This window comes from Stegostoma tigrinum, chromosome 42 (assembly GCF_030684315.1).
Source record: "Stegostoma tigrinum isolate sSteTig4 chromosome 42, sSteTig4.hap1, whole genome shotgun sequence".
Lineage (NCBI taxonomy): Eukaryota > Metazoa > Chordata > Chondrichthyes > Orectolobiformes > Stegostomatidae > Stegostoma > Stegostoma tigrinum.
The window spans coordinates 12,964,015-12,977,937 of NC_081395.1; the positions used below are offsets into that span (position 1 = coordinate 12,964,015).

Here is a 13,923-nt window from a genome sequence, read left to right on the forward strand (position 1 = left end):
CTCCCACCTCATATTCCTCCCCATCCCTCACACACCTCCCTACCCCTCTCACAGCTCCCTACCCCTGACTCACCTGCCCCTTTCCATACCTCCCCACCTCTTACACCTCCCTACCCCTCACATTTCTCCCTCTTACACACCTCCCTGGCCCTCACACACATCCCAAACCGTGACATTCTTCCCCACTTCCACGCCTCCTCACCCTTTACACAGCTCGCTACCCCTTACACACCACCCACCCCTGATACACATCCCCACCCCTTACACACCCCCTTTCCCTGACACACTTTCCCACCCTTTACAGTTATTTCAATCACTCAGACACTTCTGTGTTCCCTACACCCCTCCTCACCCATTTATACACCAACTACACACCATCGTTCATCTTTAACACACTTCCTCAAAGCTTCGCACACTTCGCCCACTGTTAGACGACTCCAGAGTCCTTACACACCACCTCACCCACCTCGACAAAGGTCGCCAGGCACCTCAAGAGGGCAGTACCATGTCACAGGGGTGGTGGGGGGGGTGGTGTGACGGTGGCAATCATTGAGCTCATGGGTTGGGTGTGTTACTGAGGGAAATGTATGTATTCACAAGTGGAATGCTCCAAGCCCGGGCGAGCCAATCAGATCTCTTTGATGAAAGTAAGATGGGGACAGCACAGGAGCGATGGGCCAAATGGCTTGGGCAGTTGGGCGGGCACCCATTGCTCCCTCCCCCTGCCCCCAGATTGTTACAAAGGACGGAATGATGTGCCCAGCAACATGCCAATCCCAGGACGACCCTGCACCCGACCCAGTGCCTACCAGTGTCAAGCTCAGTGCCCTTGGCACAGGCCACGATGGCACCCATGCTGGGCTGAGAGGTCATCCCGGACATAGAGTCGGCGGCGACATCCACCACGTCAGCTCCAGCCTCTGCAGCGGCTAGCATCGAGGCCACTCCCGCCCCGGCCGTGTCATGGGTGTGTACATGCAGCGGCAAATCTGGGAAACGGTCACGCAGTGCCCCAATCAGCAACCGCGCCGACTTTGGCTTCAGCAAACCAGCCATGTCCTGCAAAAACAGACACAACACAGGCTCAGTACTCACAGAGTGCCACACTGTCAGAGGGTCAGTGCTGAGGGAGCGCCGCACTGTCGGAGGGTCAGTGCTGAGGGAGTGCCGCACTGTCGGAGGGTCAGTGCTGAGGGAGCGCCGCACTGTTGGAGGGTCAGTGCTGAGGGAGCGGGCACTGTCGGAGGGTCAGTGTTGAGGGAGTGGGCACTGTCAGAGGGTCAGTGCCGAGGGAGCGCCGCACTGTCAGAGGGTCAGTGCCGAGGGAGCGGGCACTGTCAGAGGGTCAGTGCTGAGGGAGCGCCGCACTGTCGGAGGGTCGGTGCTGAGGGAGTGCCGCACTGTCAGAGGGTCAGTGCCGAGGGAGCGCCGCACTGTTGGAGGGCCAGTGCTGAGGGAGCGGGCACTGTCGGAGGGTCAGTGCTGAGGGAGCGCCGCACTGTCGGAGGGTCAGTGTTGAGGGAGCGGACACTGTCGGAGGGTCAGTGTTGAGGGAGCGGACACTGTCGGAGGGTCAGTGCTGAGGGAGCGCCGCACTGTCGAAGGGTCAGTGCTGAGGGAGTGCCGCACTGTCAGAGGGTCAGTGCCGAGGGAGCGCCGCACTGTTGGAGGGTCAGTGCTGAGGGAGCGGGCACTGTCGGAGGGTCAGTGTTGAGGGAGTGGGCACTGTCAGAGGGTCAGTGCCGAGGGAGCGCCGCACTGTCAGAGGGTCAGTGCCGAGGGAGCGGGCACTGTCAGAGGGTCAGTGCTGAGGGAGCGCCGCACTGTCGGAGGGTCGGTGCTGAGGGAGTGCCGCACTGTCAGAGGGTCAGTGCCGAGGGAGCGCCGCACTGTTGGAGGGCCAGTGCTGAGGGAGCGGGCACTGTCGGAGGGTCAGTGCTGAGGGAGCGCCGCACTGTCGGAGGGTCAGTGTTGAGGGAGCGGACACTGTCGGAGGGTCAGTGTTGAGGGAGCGGACACTGTCGGAGGGTCAGTGCTGAGGGAGCGCCGCACTGTCGGAGGGTCAGTGTTGAGGTAGTGAGCACTGTCGGAGGGTCAGTGCTGAGGGAGTGAACACTGTCGGAGGGTCAGTGCTGAAGGAGCGGACACTGTCGGAGGGTCAGTGCTGAGGGAGTGGGCACTGTCGGAGGGTCAATGCTGAGGTAGTGAGCACTGTCGGAGGGTCAGTGCTGAGGGAGTGGACACTGTCGGAGGGTCAGTGCTGAAGGAGCGGGCACTGTCAGAGGGTCAGTGCTGAGGGAGCGCCGCACTGTTGGAGGGTCAGTGCTGAGGGAGCGGGCACTGTCGGAGGGTCAGTGTTGAGGGAGTGGGCACTGTCAGAGGGTCAGTGCCGAGGGAGCGCCGCACTGTCAGAGGGTCAGTGCCGAGGGAGCGGGCACTGTCAGAGGGTCAGTGCTGAGGGAGCGCCGCACTGTCGGAGGGTCGGTGCTGAGGGAGTGCCGCACTGTCAGAGGGTCAGTGCCGAGGGAGCGCCGCACTGTTGGAGGGCCAGTGCTGAGGGAGCGGGCACTGTCGGAGGGTCAGTGCTGAGGGAGCGCCGCACTGTCGGAGGGTCAGTGTTGAGGGAGCGGACACTGTCGGAGGGTCAGTGTTGAGGGAGCGGACACTGTCGGAGGGTCAGTGCTGAGGGAGCGCCGCACTGTCGGAGGGTCAGTGTTGAGGTAGTGAGCACTGTCGGAGGGTCAGTGCTGAGGGAGTGAACACTGTCGGAGGGTCAGTGCTGAAGGAGCGGACACTGTCGGAGGGTCAGTGCTGAGGGAGTGGGCACTGTCGGAGGGTCAATGCTGAGGTAGTGAGCACTGTCGGAGGGTCAGTGCTGAGGGAGTGGACACTGTCGGAGGGTCAGTGCTGAAGGAGCGGGCACTGTCAGAGGGTCAGTGCTGAGGGAGTGCTGCACTGTCGGAGGGTCAGTGTTGAGGGAGCGGACACTGTCGGAGGGTCAGTGCTGAGGGAGCGGGCACTGTCGGAGGGTCAGTGCTGAGGGAGCGCCGCACTGTCGGAGGGTCAGTGTTGAGGGAGCGGACACTGTCGGAGGGTCAGTGCAGAGGGAGCGGGCACTGTCGGAGGGTCAGTGTTGAGGTAGTGAGCACTGTCGGAGGGTCAGTGCTGAGGGAGTGGGCACTGTCGGAGGGTCAGTGCTGAGGGAGTGGGCACTGTCGGAGGGTCAGTGTTGAGGTAGTGAGCACTGTTGGAGGGTCAGTGCTGAGGGAGTGAACACTGTCGGAGGGTCAGTGCTGAAGGAGCGGGCACTGTCAGAGGGTCAGTGCTGAGGGAGTGCTGCACTGTCGGAGGGTCAGTGTTGAGGGAGCGGACACTGTCGGAGGGTCAGTGCTGAGGGAGCGGGCACTGTCGGAGGGTCAGTGCTGAGGGAGCGCCGCACTGTCGGAGGGTCAGTGTTGAGGGAGCGGACACTGTCGGAGGGTCAGTGCTGAGGGAGCGGGCACTGTCGGAGGGTCAGTGTTGAGGTAGTGAGCACTGTCGGAGGGTCAGTGCTGAGGGAGTGGGCACTGTCGGAGGGTCAGTGCTGAGGGAGTGGGCACTGTCGGAGGGTCAGTGCTGAGGGAGTGGACACTGTCGGAGGGTCAGTGCTGAGGGAGTGAGCACTGTCGGAGGGTCAGTGCTGAGGGAGTGGGCACTGTCGGAGGGTCAGTGCTGAGGGAGCGGACACTGTCGGAGGGTCAGTGCTGAGGGAGTGGGCACTGTCGGAGGGCCAATGCTGAGGGAGCGGACACTGTCGGAGGGTCAGTGCTGAGGGAGCGGGCACTGTCGGAGGGTCAGTGCTGAGGGAGTGAGCACTGTCGGAGGGTCAGTGCTGAGGGAGCGAGCGGACACTGTCGGAGGGTCAGTGCTGAGGGAGTGGGCACTGTCGGAGGGTCAGTGCTGAGGGAGTGCACACTGTCGGAGAGTCAGTGCCGAGGGAGCGGGCACTGTCGGAGGGTCAGTGCTGAGGGAGCGCCACACTGTCGGAGGGTCAGTGCTGAGGGAGCGGACACTGTCGGAGGGTCAGTGCTGAGGGAGTGGGCACTGTCGGAGGGTCAGTGCTGAGGGAGTGGACACTGTCGGAGAGTCAGTGCCGAGGGAGTGGGCACTGTCGGAGGGTCAGTGCTGAGGGAGTGGGCACTGTCGGAGGGTCAGTGCCGAGGGAGCGGACACTGTCGGAGGGTCAGTGCTGAGGGAGTGGGCACTGTCGGAGGGTCAATGCTGAGGGAGCGGACACTGTCGGAGGGTCAGTGCTGAGGGAGCGGGCACTGTCGGAGGGTCAGTGCTGAGGGAGTGAGCACTGTCGGAGGGTCAGTGCTGAGGGAGCGGACACTGTCGGAGGGTCAGTGCTGAGGGAGTGGGCACTGTCGGAGGGTCAGTGCTGAGGGAGTGGACACTGTCGGAGAGTCAGTGCCGGGGGAGCGGGCACTGTCGGAGGGTCAGTGCTGAGGGAGCGCCACACTGTCGGAGGGTCAGTGCTGAGGGAGCGGACACTGTCGGAGGGTCAGTGCTGAGGGAGTGGGCACTGTCGGAGGGTCAGTGCTGAGGGAGTGGACACTGTCGGAGAGTCAGTGCCGAGGGAGCGGGCACTGTCGGAGGGTCAGTGCTGAGGGAGCGCCACACTGTCGGAGGGTCAGTGCTGAGGGAGCGGACACTGTCGGAGGGTCAGTGTTGAGGGAGTGGGCGCTGTCAGAGGGTCAGTGCTGAGGGAGTGGACACTGTCGGAGAGTCAGTGCCGAGGGAGCGCCGCACTGTCGGAGAGTCAGTGCCGAGGGAGCACCGCACTGTCGGAGAGTCAGTGCTGAGGGAGCGGACACTGTCGGAGGGTCAGTGCTGAGGGAGTGGGCACTGTCGGAGGGTCAGTGCTGAGGGAGCGGACACTGTCGGAGGGTCAGTGCTGAGGGAGCGCCGCACTGTCGGAGGGTCAGTGCCGAGGGAGCGCCGCACTGTCGGAGAGTCATTGCTGAGGGAGCGGACACTGTCGGAGGGTCAGTGCTGAGGGAGTGGGCACTGTCGGAGGGTCAGAGCTGAGGGAGTGGGCACTGTCGGAGGGTCAGTGCTGAGGGAGCGGACACTGTCGGAGGGTCAGTGCTGAGGGAGTGGGCACTGTCGGAGGGTCAGTGCTGAGGGAGCGGGCACTGTCGGAGGGTCAGTGCTGAGGGAGCGCCACACTGTCGGAGGGTCAGTGCTGAGGGAGCGGACACTGTCGGAGGGTCAGTGCTGAGGGAGTGGGCACTGTCGGAGGGTCAGTGCTGAGGGAGCGCGACACTGTCGGAGGGTCAGTGCTGAGGGAGCGGACACTGTCGGAGGGACAGTGCTGAGGGAGTGGGCACTGTCGGAGGGTCAGTGCTGAGGGAGCGGACACTGTCGGAGGGTCAGTGCTGAGGGAGCGCCGCACTGTCGGAGGGTCAGTGCCGAGGGAGCGCCGCACTGTCGGAGAGTCAGTGCTGAGGGAGCGGACACTGTCGGAGGGTCAGTGCTGAGGGAGTGGGCACTGTCGGAGGGTCAGTGCTGAGGGAGCGGACACTGTCGGAGGGTCAGTGCTGAGGGAGCGGACACTGTCGGAGGGTCAGTGCTGAGGAAGTGGGCACTGTCGGAGGGTCAGTGCTGAGGGAGCGCCGCGCTGTCGGAGGGTCAGTGCTGAGGGAGCGGACAGTGTCGGAGGGTCAGTGCTGAGGGAGCGCCGCACTGTCAGACGGTCAGTGCTGAGGGAGCGGACACTGTCGGAGGGTCAGTGCCGAGGGAGTGGGCACTGTCGGAGGGTCTGTGCTGAGGGAGCGCCGCACTGTCGGAGGGTCAGCGCTGAGGGAGTGGGCACTGTCGGAGGGTCAGTGCTGAGGGAGCGCCGCACTGTCGGAGGGTCAGTGTTGAGGGAGCGGACACTGTCGGAGGGTCAGTGCTGAGGGAGTGGACACTGTCGGAGAGTCAGTGCCGAGGGAGTGGGCACTGTCGGAGGGTCAGTGCTGAGGGAGTGGGCACTGTCGGAGGGTCAGTGCCGAGGGAGCGGACACTGTCGGAGGGTCAGTGCTGAGGGAGTGGGCACTGTCGGAGGGTCAATGCTGAGGGAGCGGACACTGTCGGAGGGTCAGTGCTGAGGGAGCGGGCACTGTCGGAGGGTCAGTGCTGAGGGAGTGAGCACTGTCGGAGGGTCAGTGCTGAGGGAGCGGACACTGTCGGAGGGTCAGTGCTGAGGGAGTGGGCACTGTCGGAGGGTCAGTGCTGAGGGAGTGGACACTGTCGGAGAGTCAGTGCCGAGGGAGCGGGCACTGTCGGAGGGTCAGTGCTGAGGGAGCGCCACACTGTCGGAGGGTCAGTGCTGAGGGAGCGGACACTGTCGGAGGGTCAGTGCTGAGGGAGTGGGCACTGTCGGAGGGTCAGTGCTGAGGGAGTGGACACTGTCGGAGAGTCAGTGCCGAGGGAGCGGGCACTGTCGGAGGGTCAGTGCTGAGGGAGCGCCACACTGTCGGAGGGTCAGTGCTGAGGGAGCGGACACTGTCGGAGGGTCAGTGTTGAGGGAGTGGGCGCTGTCAGAGGGTCAGTGCTGAGGGAGTGGACACTGTCGGAGAGTCAGTGCCGAGGGAGCGCCGCACTGTCGGAGAGTCAGTGCCGAGGGAGCGCCGCACTGTCGGAGAGTCAGTGCTGAGGGAGCGGACACTGTCGGAGGGTCAGTGCTGAGGGAGTGGGCACTGTCGGAGGGTCAGTGCTGAGGGAGCGGACACTGTCGGAGGGTCAGTGCTGAGGGAGCGCCGCACTGTCGGAGGGTCAGTGCCGAGGGAGCGCCGCACTGTCGGAGAGTCAGTGCTGAGGGAGCGGACACTGTCGGAGGGTCAGTGCTGAGGGAGTGGGCACTGTCGGAGGGTCAGTGCTGAGGGAGTGGGCACTGTCGGAGGGTCAGTGCTGAGGGAGCGGACACTGTCGGAGGGTCAGTGCTGAGGGAGTGGGCACTGTCGGAGGGTCAGTGCTGAGGGAGCGGGCACTGTCGGAGGGTCAGTGCTGAGGGAGCGCCACACTGTCGGAGGGTCAGTGCTGAGGGAGCGGACACTGTCGGAGGGTCAGTGCTGAGGGAGTGGGCACTGTCGGAGGGTCAGTGCTGAGGGAGCGCCACACTGTCGGAGGGTCAGTGCTGAGGGAGCGGACACTGTCGGAGGGTCAGTGTTGAGGGAGTGGGCACTGTCAGAGGGTCAGTGCTGAGGGAGTGGACACTGTCGGAGAGTCAGTGCCGAGGGAGCGCCGCACTGTCGGAGAGTCAGTGCCGAGGGAGCGCCGCACTGTCGGAGAGTCAGTGCTGAGGGAGCGGACACTGTCGGAGGGTCAGCGCTGAGGGAGTGGGCACTGACGGAGGGTCAGTGCTGAGGGAGCGGGCACTGTCGGAGGGTCAGTGCCGAGGGAGTGGGCACTGACGGAGGGTCAGTGCTGAGGGAGCGCCGCACTGTCGGATGGTCAGCGCTGAGGGAGTGGGCACTGACGGAGGGTCAGTGCTGAGGGAGTGGGCACTGTCGGAGGGTCAGTGCTGAGGGAGCGCCGCACTGTCGGAGGGTCAGTGCCGAGGGTGTGGGCACTGTCGGAGGGTCAGTAATGAGGGAGCGGGCACTGTCGGAGGGTCTGTGCTGAGGGAGCGCCGCGCTGTCGGAGGGGCAGTGCTGAGGGAGCGCCGCACTGTCAGAGGGGCAGTGCTGAGGGAGCGCCGCACTGTCGGAGGGTCAGTGCTGAGGGAGCACCGCGCTGTCGGAGGGTAAGCGCTGAGGGTGTGCCGCACTGTCGGAGGGTCAGTGCTGAGGGAGCGCCGCACTGTCGGAAGGTCAGTGCTGAGGGAGCGCCGCACTGTCGGAGGGTCAGTGCTGAGGGAGCGCCGCACTGTCGGAGGGTCAGTGCTGAGGGAGCGCCGCACTGTCGGAGGGTCAGTGCTGAAGGACCGCCGCACTGTCAGAGGGTCAGTGCTGTGGGAGCACCGCGCTGTCGGAGCATGAGTGCTGAGTGCGCGCCGCGTTGTCAGAGGGTCAGCGTTGAGTGTGCGCTGTACTGTCGGAGGGTCAGTGCTGAGTGCGCGCCGCGCTGTCGGAGGGTCAGTGTTGAGTGCGTGCCGCACTGTCGGAGGGTCAGGGCTGAGGGAACACCGCACTGTCGGAGGGTCAGTGCTGAGTGTGCGCCGCGCTGTCGGTGGGTCAGTGCTGAAGGAGCGCCTGACTATCTCTCTTGGGTGAACAAAGACCCTGTTGGAACTACAGCAGCTGACGTCTTCCCTGATGTCTTAGGGAAATATTTATGTGTGCTATAACATCAGTTTAAAACTGATAAGCTGATGCTTTCTCATAGGCCTTGCAGCAATAAGTCATATCACATAAATTCTGAATAGCCAGAATTGCTTAACAGCCAATGATATACTCATGAAATACAGTACTGTTGTGAACTCGAAAATTAATTTTGTTGATATTCTGCAAACTTACTGTGTGCAAATTGGCTGCTGTGATTTCTGCAGGTTAAACTCATCAATCAGATTTATTTATAAGTAAAGCAATTACAAAGAAGCAGCCAGGCCCTGCAAATTACTGATCGTGGAAATATTACAGAATACAATACAATGAGCAAGAAGCCTCACGCTGGAACACTCTGTTTGTATAACATTTTTCTTCCGCAAGTCATTCTGCCAGCTTTTTATTTGGATGAAACAGTTTCCTGGAGTCTTCCAGGTACAGAGATTTTACATGTGGGCGACACGGCCCTTTTCAGCCCACAGAGACTGCATTTGAAAAATGAAAGCCCCAGATACCAAGAAAATTCTGCAAGATGGATTCCAAACTGAGGTTTCCCAGGACTGAACAGGTGTCAGTCAAACAGAGGGCTCAATTGACAAAGACATTTGCATTTAGCTCGATCCAGCAATGGAACTGCAACGCTGAACTTGTCACTGTCAACAAACACTGATAGTGCATTTGTCAACAGCAAACCTTTAGAATTTGTGGTCCACATCTCACCCGGACCACTGTGTTCTGTTCTCTGTCCTTTTGCAATGATGTTATGGCCTTAGATGGGTGACAGAAAAGATTTCGGGAATGGTACCCAGGGAACAAGACAGGACAGTGACGTGGACGGACTGGAGCTGCTGGGAGTCTGCAGTTTAGACACACTGACAATGCACACTGCCTCAGCACTGACCCTCCGACAGTGCGGCGCTCCCTCAGCACTGACCCTCCAACAGTGCCCACTCCCTCAGCACTGACCCTCCGACAGCGCGGCACTCCCTTAGCACTGACCCTCCGACAGTGCAGCGCTCCCTCAGCACTGACCCTCCAACAGTGCCCGTTCCCTCAGCACTGACCCTCCGACAGCGCGGCGCTCCCTCAGCACTGACCCTCTGACAGTGTGGCACTCCCTCAGCACTGACCCTCCGACAGTGTGGCTCTCCCTCAGCACTGACCCTCCAACAGTGCCCGTTCCCTCAGCACTGACCCTCTGGCACTGCCCACTCCCTCAGCACTGACCCTCCGACAGTGCCCACTCCCTCAGCACTGACCCTCCGACAGTGCCCGGTCCCTCAACACTGACCCTCCGAGAGTGCCCACTCCCTCAGCACCGACCCTCTGACAGCGCGGCGCTCTCTCAGTGTGGGATGACATCGATCCTATAAAAGTTTCTTGTTGAATTCTGGTGAAACCCCTCCATGGCCTTGCAGAGATGGACGCTGCACGTCTCTGACTGTCCTGTTCCCTGCGATGTGGGATATTGAGCAGAGACTGAATCTGTCTCCTGGGTAGTCCCAGCATTCTGGAATGCCATTACTGCATCCGAGCTGAAACCTCTGCCCTTCAGTAGGGAATATTTCCCCTGCATTGCAAAGCAAAACCCCTGAGATCAGAGCAACTTTCCCATGCTGTGCTGATATTTGTCTTTCGGCAAGGCTAAGGAGCTGGGAGATGTGCTCTGCTTGCAGCTGGATCAGGAAGGGATGGTATGCTCGCTGGATTGGCCTGGGGTCTGACTCTTGTCCGTCCGCAGTGACACTTTCAACCCACCAACTCTTGAGTGAGCTCACTGGCACGCTGTGTCCACCTAGGCAGGATTGGCCAGGCTTCTCCCACCAGTGTCGGTGACCTAAGGTGACACGACGCTGTGGGAACCAGCTCAGGGCTGTTCACAGCGTGGGGCCTTCCACGGGACCCCGGGGCCAAGGGAATTGCAGGGGTTCAGGATTCAGGAAGGTGCGGTGTGGCACAATTACACAGCTCAGCGGGGAAAGGTGAGATTGGTTCTTGTGATTTAGTCAGGCAAGAAACAGTGCTCAGTTCCATGCTACTCAACAGACATACACCTGCTCCAGAAGAGGGGATTTAATATCCCCAGGTTTGTAGAGGCACAGAGCTGGGTGGCAGGCTGAGCTGTGAGGAGGATTGAAGAGTGTGATTTGGGCAGGCTGAGTGTGTCGGCGATGCATGGCAGATGTGGTTTATTGTGGATAACTGTGAGGTTATTCATTGCGGGAGCAAAATCTGGAAGGCAGATTACCACCAGACTACAGGGAAAAGGGAGAAGTGCAATGAGACCCAGGTGTCCCGAGAGTGAGCACTGCAGGAGTAGCAGGTGGTCAAGAGGCAAATGGGACGTTGGCATAGAACTGGACTGGTCACTCTGGGAGCATTGCACTGGCCACTCTGGGAGCACTGGACTGGTCACTCTGGGAGCACTGCACTGGCCACTCTGGGAGTATTGCACTGGTCAACCTGCAGCCCCACACTGAAGGAACTATGTACCTACGCTCTGAGGTCTGTTGGTTCAGCAACACTTCCCAAGCCCCAACTGTCAATTGTGTGAGTCCTGCCCTGGTTTGTCTCACCAAAATGCAACACTTCACATTGATCTAAATGAAACTCCATCTGCTACTCCTTGGCCCATTGGCCCATCTGATCAAAATCTTGTTTAACTCTGAGATAACTTCCTTCATCATCCACTATACCTCCAGTTTTGGTGTCATCCGCAAACCTGCTAACCACACCTCCTTATAAATGGATAATATTTATGGATTTGGAGAAGGTGGGGTTACGCCCTCCCAGGCACTCAGAAGCTCCTAACCAAGGCTTTGCTTTGTGGAGATGGTGGCCCTGTGGGAGCGTTGCTATAGGTGTAATCCAGCTAATGCTGTCGAGGTGTTAGTTCCAATCCCACCATGGGAGAGAGTGGCATTTACTTCCCTTCAATAAATTGAGAATTATGCAGCTTGCCTCAACCAAACTTAGGGGGCCCTGAGAGAGAGAAAACATCCACCAGGAAGTATCGGGGGATCTACATCTGTTCAGTACCGGGGGAGTTTTAAACAATAAGGGGGTAGATCTCGTAGAAACCAACAAAATTTTCACACGTCCAGAGAAGGGAAAGGAGAAACACTGTTTCTGATGACAAAAGGGAGTCCAGAATGAGGGGGCCGTGGTCTAAGGATTATGGGGTAAGCCATTTAGAACTGAGATGAGAAGAAATGTCTTCACCCAGACAGCATGGAGTCTATGGGATTCTCTGACACAGAAATCAGTTGGGGCCAAAAACATGGAATGTTTTCAGGAAGGAGTTGGATAGAGCTAAGGAGATCGAAAAGTATGGGGGGGGGTGCGGGGTGCAGAAAGCAGTAACAGGGTGCTGAGTTAGATGAAAGGCCATGATCGTGTTGAATGGTGGGGCAGGCTCGATGGGCTGAATGGTCCACTCCTGCTCCTTTTCCCAATGTTCCTACAGAACGAAAGGGCAGAGATGGATGGCATGACGTGGAACAGGAGGGCAGTGTTGCGGCTGTGCAGTGCCTGGCCGTTTCCCAACAGCAGGGATGCCACGATGTGACACCGCATGCCAGTGTGCTCACTCAAGAGTTGGTGGGTTGAGAGTGTCACTGCAGATGGACAAGAGTCAGACTGCTCTTTGCTACCCCTCCCAGATCCCGTCTTCCACTTCGAATAGTGCTATCAGACAGGAGGGAAGACATCCTCCACACTAGCCAATACAGGCCGCTACGGCACACAGAGGAATCTCAACTTGATATTTAACAAAAGAAAACCGGAATAAAGTCACAGAGTTAATGGCAGCCGGTGCTGACTGAAGACCCATCAAATGGGAAGGAATTCTACCTTCCTTGCCTGCACTGGGCCTGCACATGGAATTCTGCCTTTCTTGCCTGCACTGGGCCCACACATGGAATTCTCCTTCCTGCCTGGACTGGGCCTACACAGGGAATTCTGCGTTCCTTGCCTGGACTGGGCCTGCACATGGAATTCTGCCTTCCTTTCCTGGAATGTGCCTACACAGGGAATTCTGCCTTCCTTGCCTGCACTGGGCCTGCACATGGAATTCTGCCTTCCTTTCCTGGAATGGGCCTACACAAGGAATTCTGCCTTCCTTGCCTGCACTGGGCCTGCACATGGAATTCTGCCTTTCTTGCCTGCACTGGGCCCACACATGGAATTCTCCTTCCTGCCTGGACTGGGCCTACACAGGGAATTCTGCGTTCCTTGCCTGGACTGGGCCTGCACATGGAATTCTGCCTTCCTTTCCTGGAATGTGCCTACACAGGGAATTCTGCCTTCCTTGCCTGCACTGGGCCTGCACATGGAATTCTGCCTTCCTTTCCTGGAATGGGCCTACACAGGGAATTCTGCCTTCCTTGTCTGGTCTGGGCCTACACATGGAGGTCTGCCTTCCTTGCCTGGACTGGGTCTATGCATGGAATTCTCCTTCCTTGCCTGGGCTGGGTCTGCACATGGAATTCTGCCGTCATTGCCTGGAATGTGCCTGCACAGGGAATTCTGCCTTCTTTGCCTGGAATGGGCCTTCACATGGAATTCTGCCTTCCTTGCCTGGACTGGGACTACACAGGGAATTCTGCCTTCCTTGCCTGGACTGGGCCTGCACATGGAATTCTGCCTTCCTTGCCTGGACTGGGCCTACAAGGGAATTCTGCCTTCCTTGCCTGCACTGGGCCTGCACATGGAATTCTGCCTTCCTTGTCTGGACTGGGCCTACACAGGGAATTCTGCCTTCCTTGCCTGGACTGTGCCTGCACATGGAATTCTGCCTTCCTTGCCTGGACTGGGTCTGCACAGGGAATTCTGCCTTCCTTGCCTGGACTGGGCCTGCACATGGAATTCTGCCTTCCTCGCCTGTACTGGACTTACACATGGCTCCCGAACCCCCCCACCAATGGCCTCGACTTTAAGAAACAGCAGAACCAGCCTCCCAGACCAAAGACCAAGCAATCCAGTTATCCCATGAATTGATTTACTTTAAGAAGTGCCATTCGGCCCGTCCTAGCTGTGTTGGGCTGCCTGAATGTGCCAGTCAATGACCCCCGCCCTCCCCACCCCACCTCCACCACTTCCCCTTTCCAGATCAGCCTCCTTTCTCCGAATTTAACCCGTCCGTCCCCTTTCATGCTTTCCGATCGGATCTGGATCTGCCCGCCCTTCAGTATCACAGGATTCCCACTGCCGGAAATAAACTCTCGTCTCTTTCTGCTGAAAATGATCAGAAATCTCGCTTTGTCTGCTGCCTTGTGGGTAGACAGGGTAGTGACGAAGGTGTTTGTTACGCTAGCCTTGATTGGTCAGTGCACTGAATATTGGGAGGCCATGTTGCGGCCGTACAGGACATTAGTGAGGCCACTTTTGGAGTTTTGCTTTTAATTTTGGTCTCCCTGCTGTAGGAAGGATGTTGTGAAACTTGAAAGGGTGCAGAAAAGATTTACAAGGAAATTGCCGGGATCGGAGGGTTTGAGCTACAGGGAGAGGCGGAACAGGCCGGGGCTATTTTCCCTGGAGTGTTGGGGGCTGAGGGGGTGACCTTATAGAGGTTTATAAAATTATGAGGGACATAGATAGGGTGAATAGACAAGGGTAAGGGAGTCCAAAACTA

The 13,923-nt window shown here is 59.2% G+C and overlaps 1 protein-coding gene across 17 annotated transcripts in view; it reads right to left on the reverse strand.

Moving 5' to 3' along the window:
* Window positions 1-13,923, reverse strand: part of LOC125449241 (pyruvate carboxylase, mitochondrial-like) — a 765,853-nt gene that overhangs the window by 46,556 nt on the left and 705,374 nt on the right. For all 17 annotated transcript variants that reach the window (XM_059641558.1, XM_059641556.1, XM_059641559.1 and 14 more), the window contains one exon: window positions 810-1,059. In XM_059641558.1, the coding sequence (XP_059497541.1) occupies window positions 810-1,059 (250 nt within the window). The remainder of the gene's footprint in view (window positions 1-809; window positions 1,060-13,923) is intronic.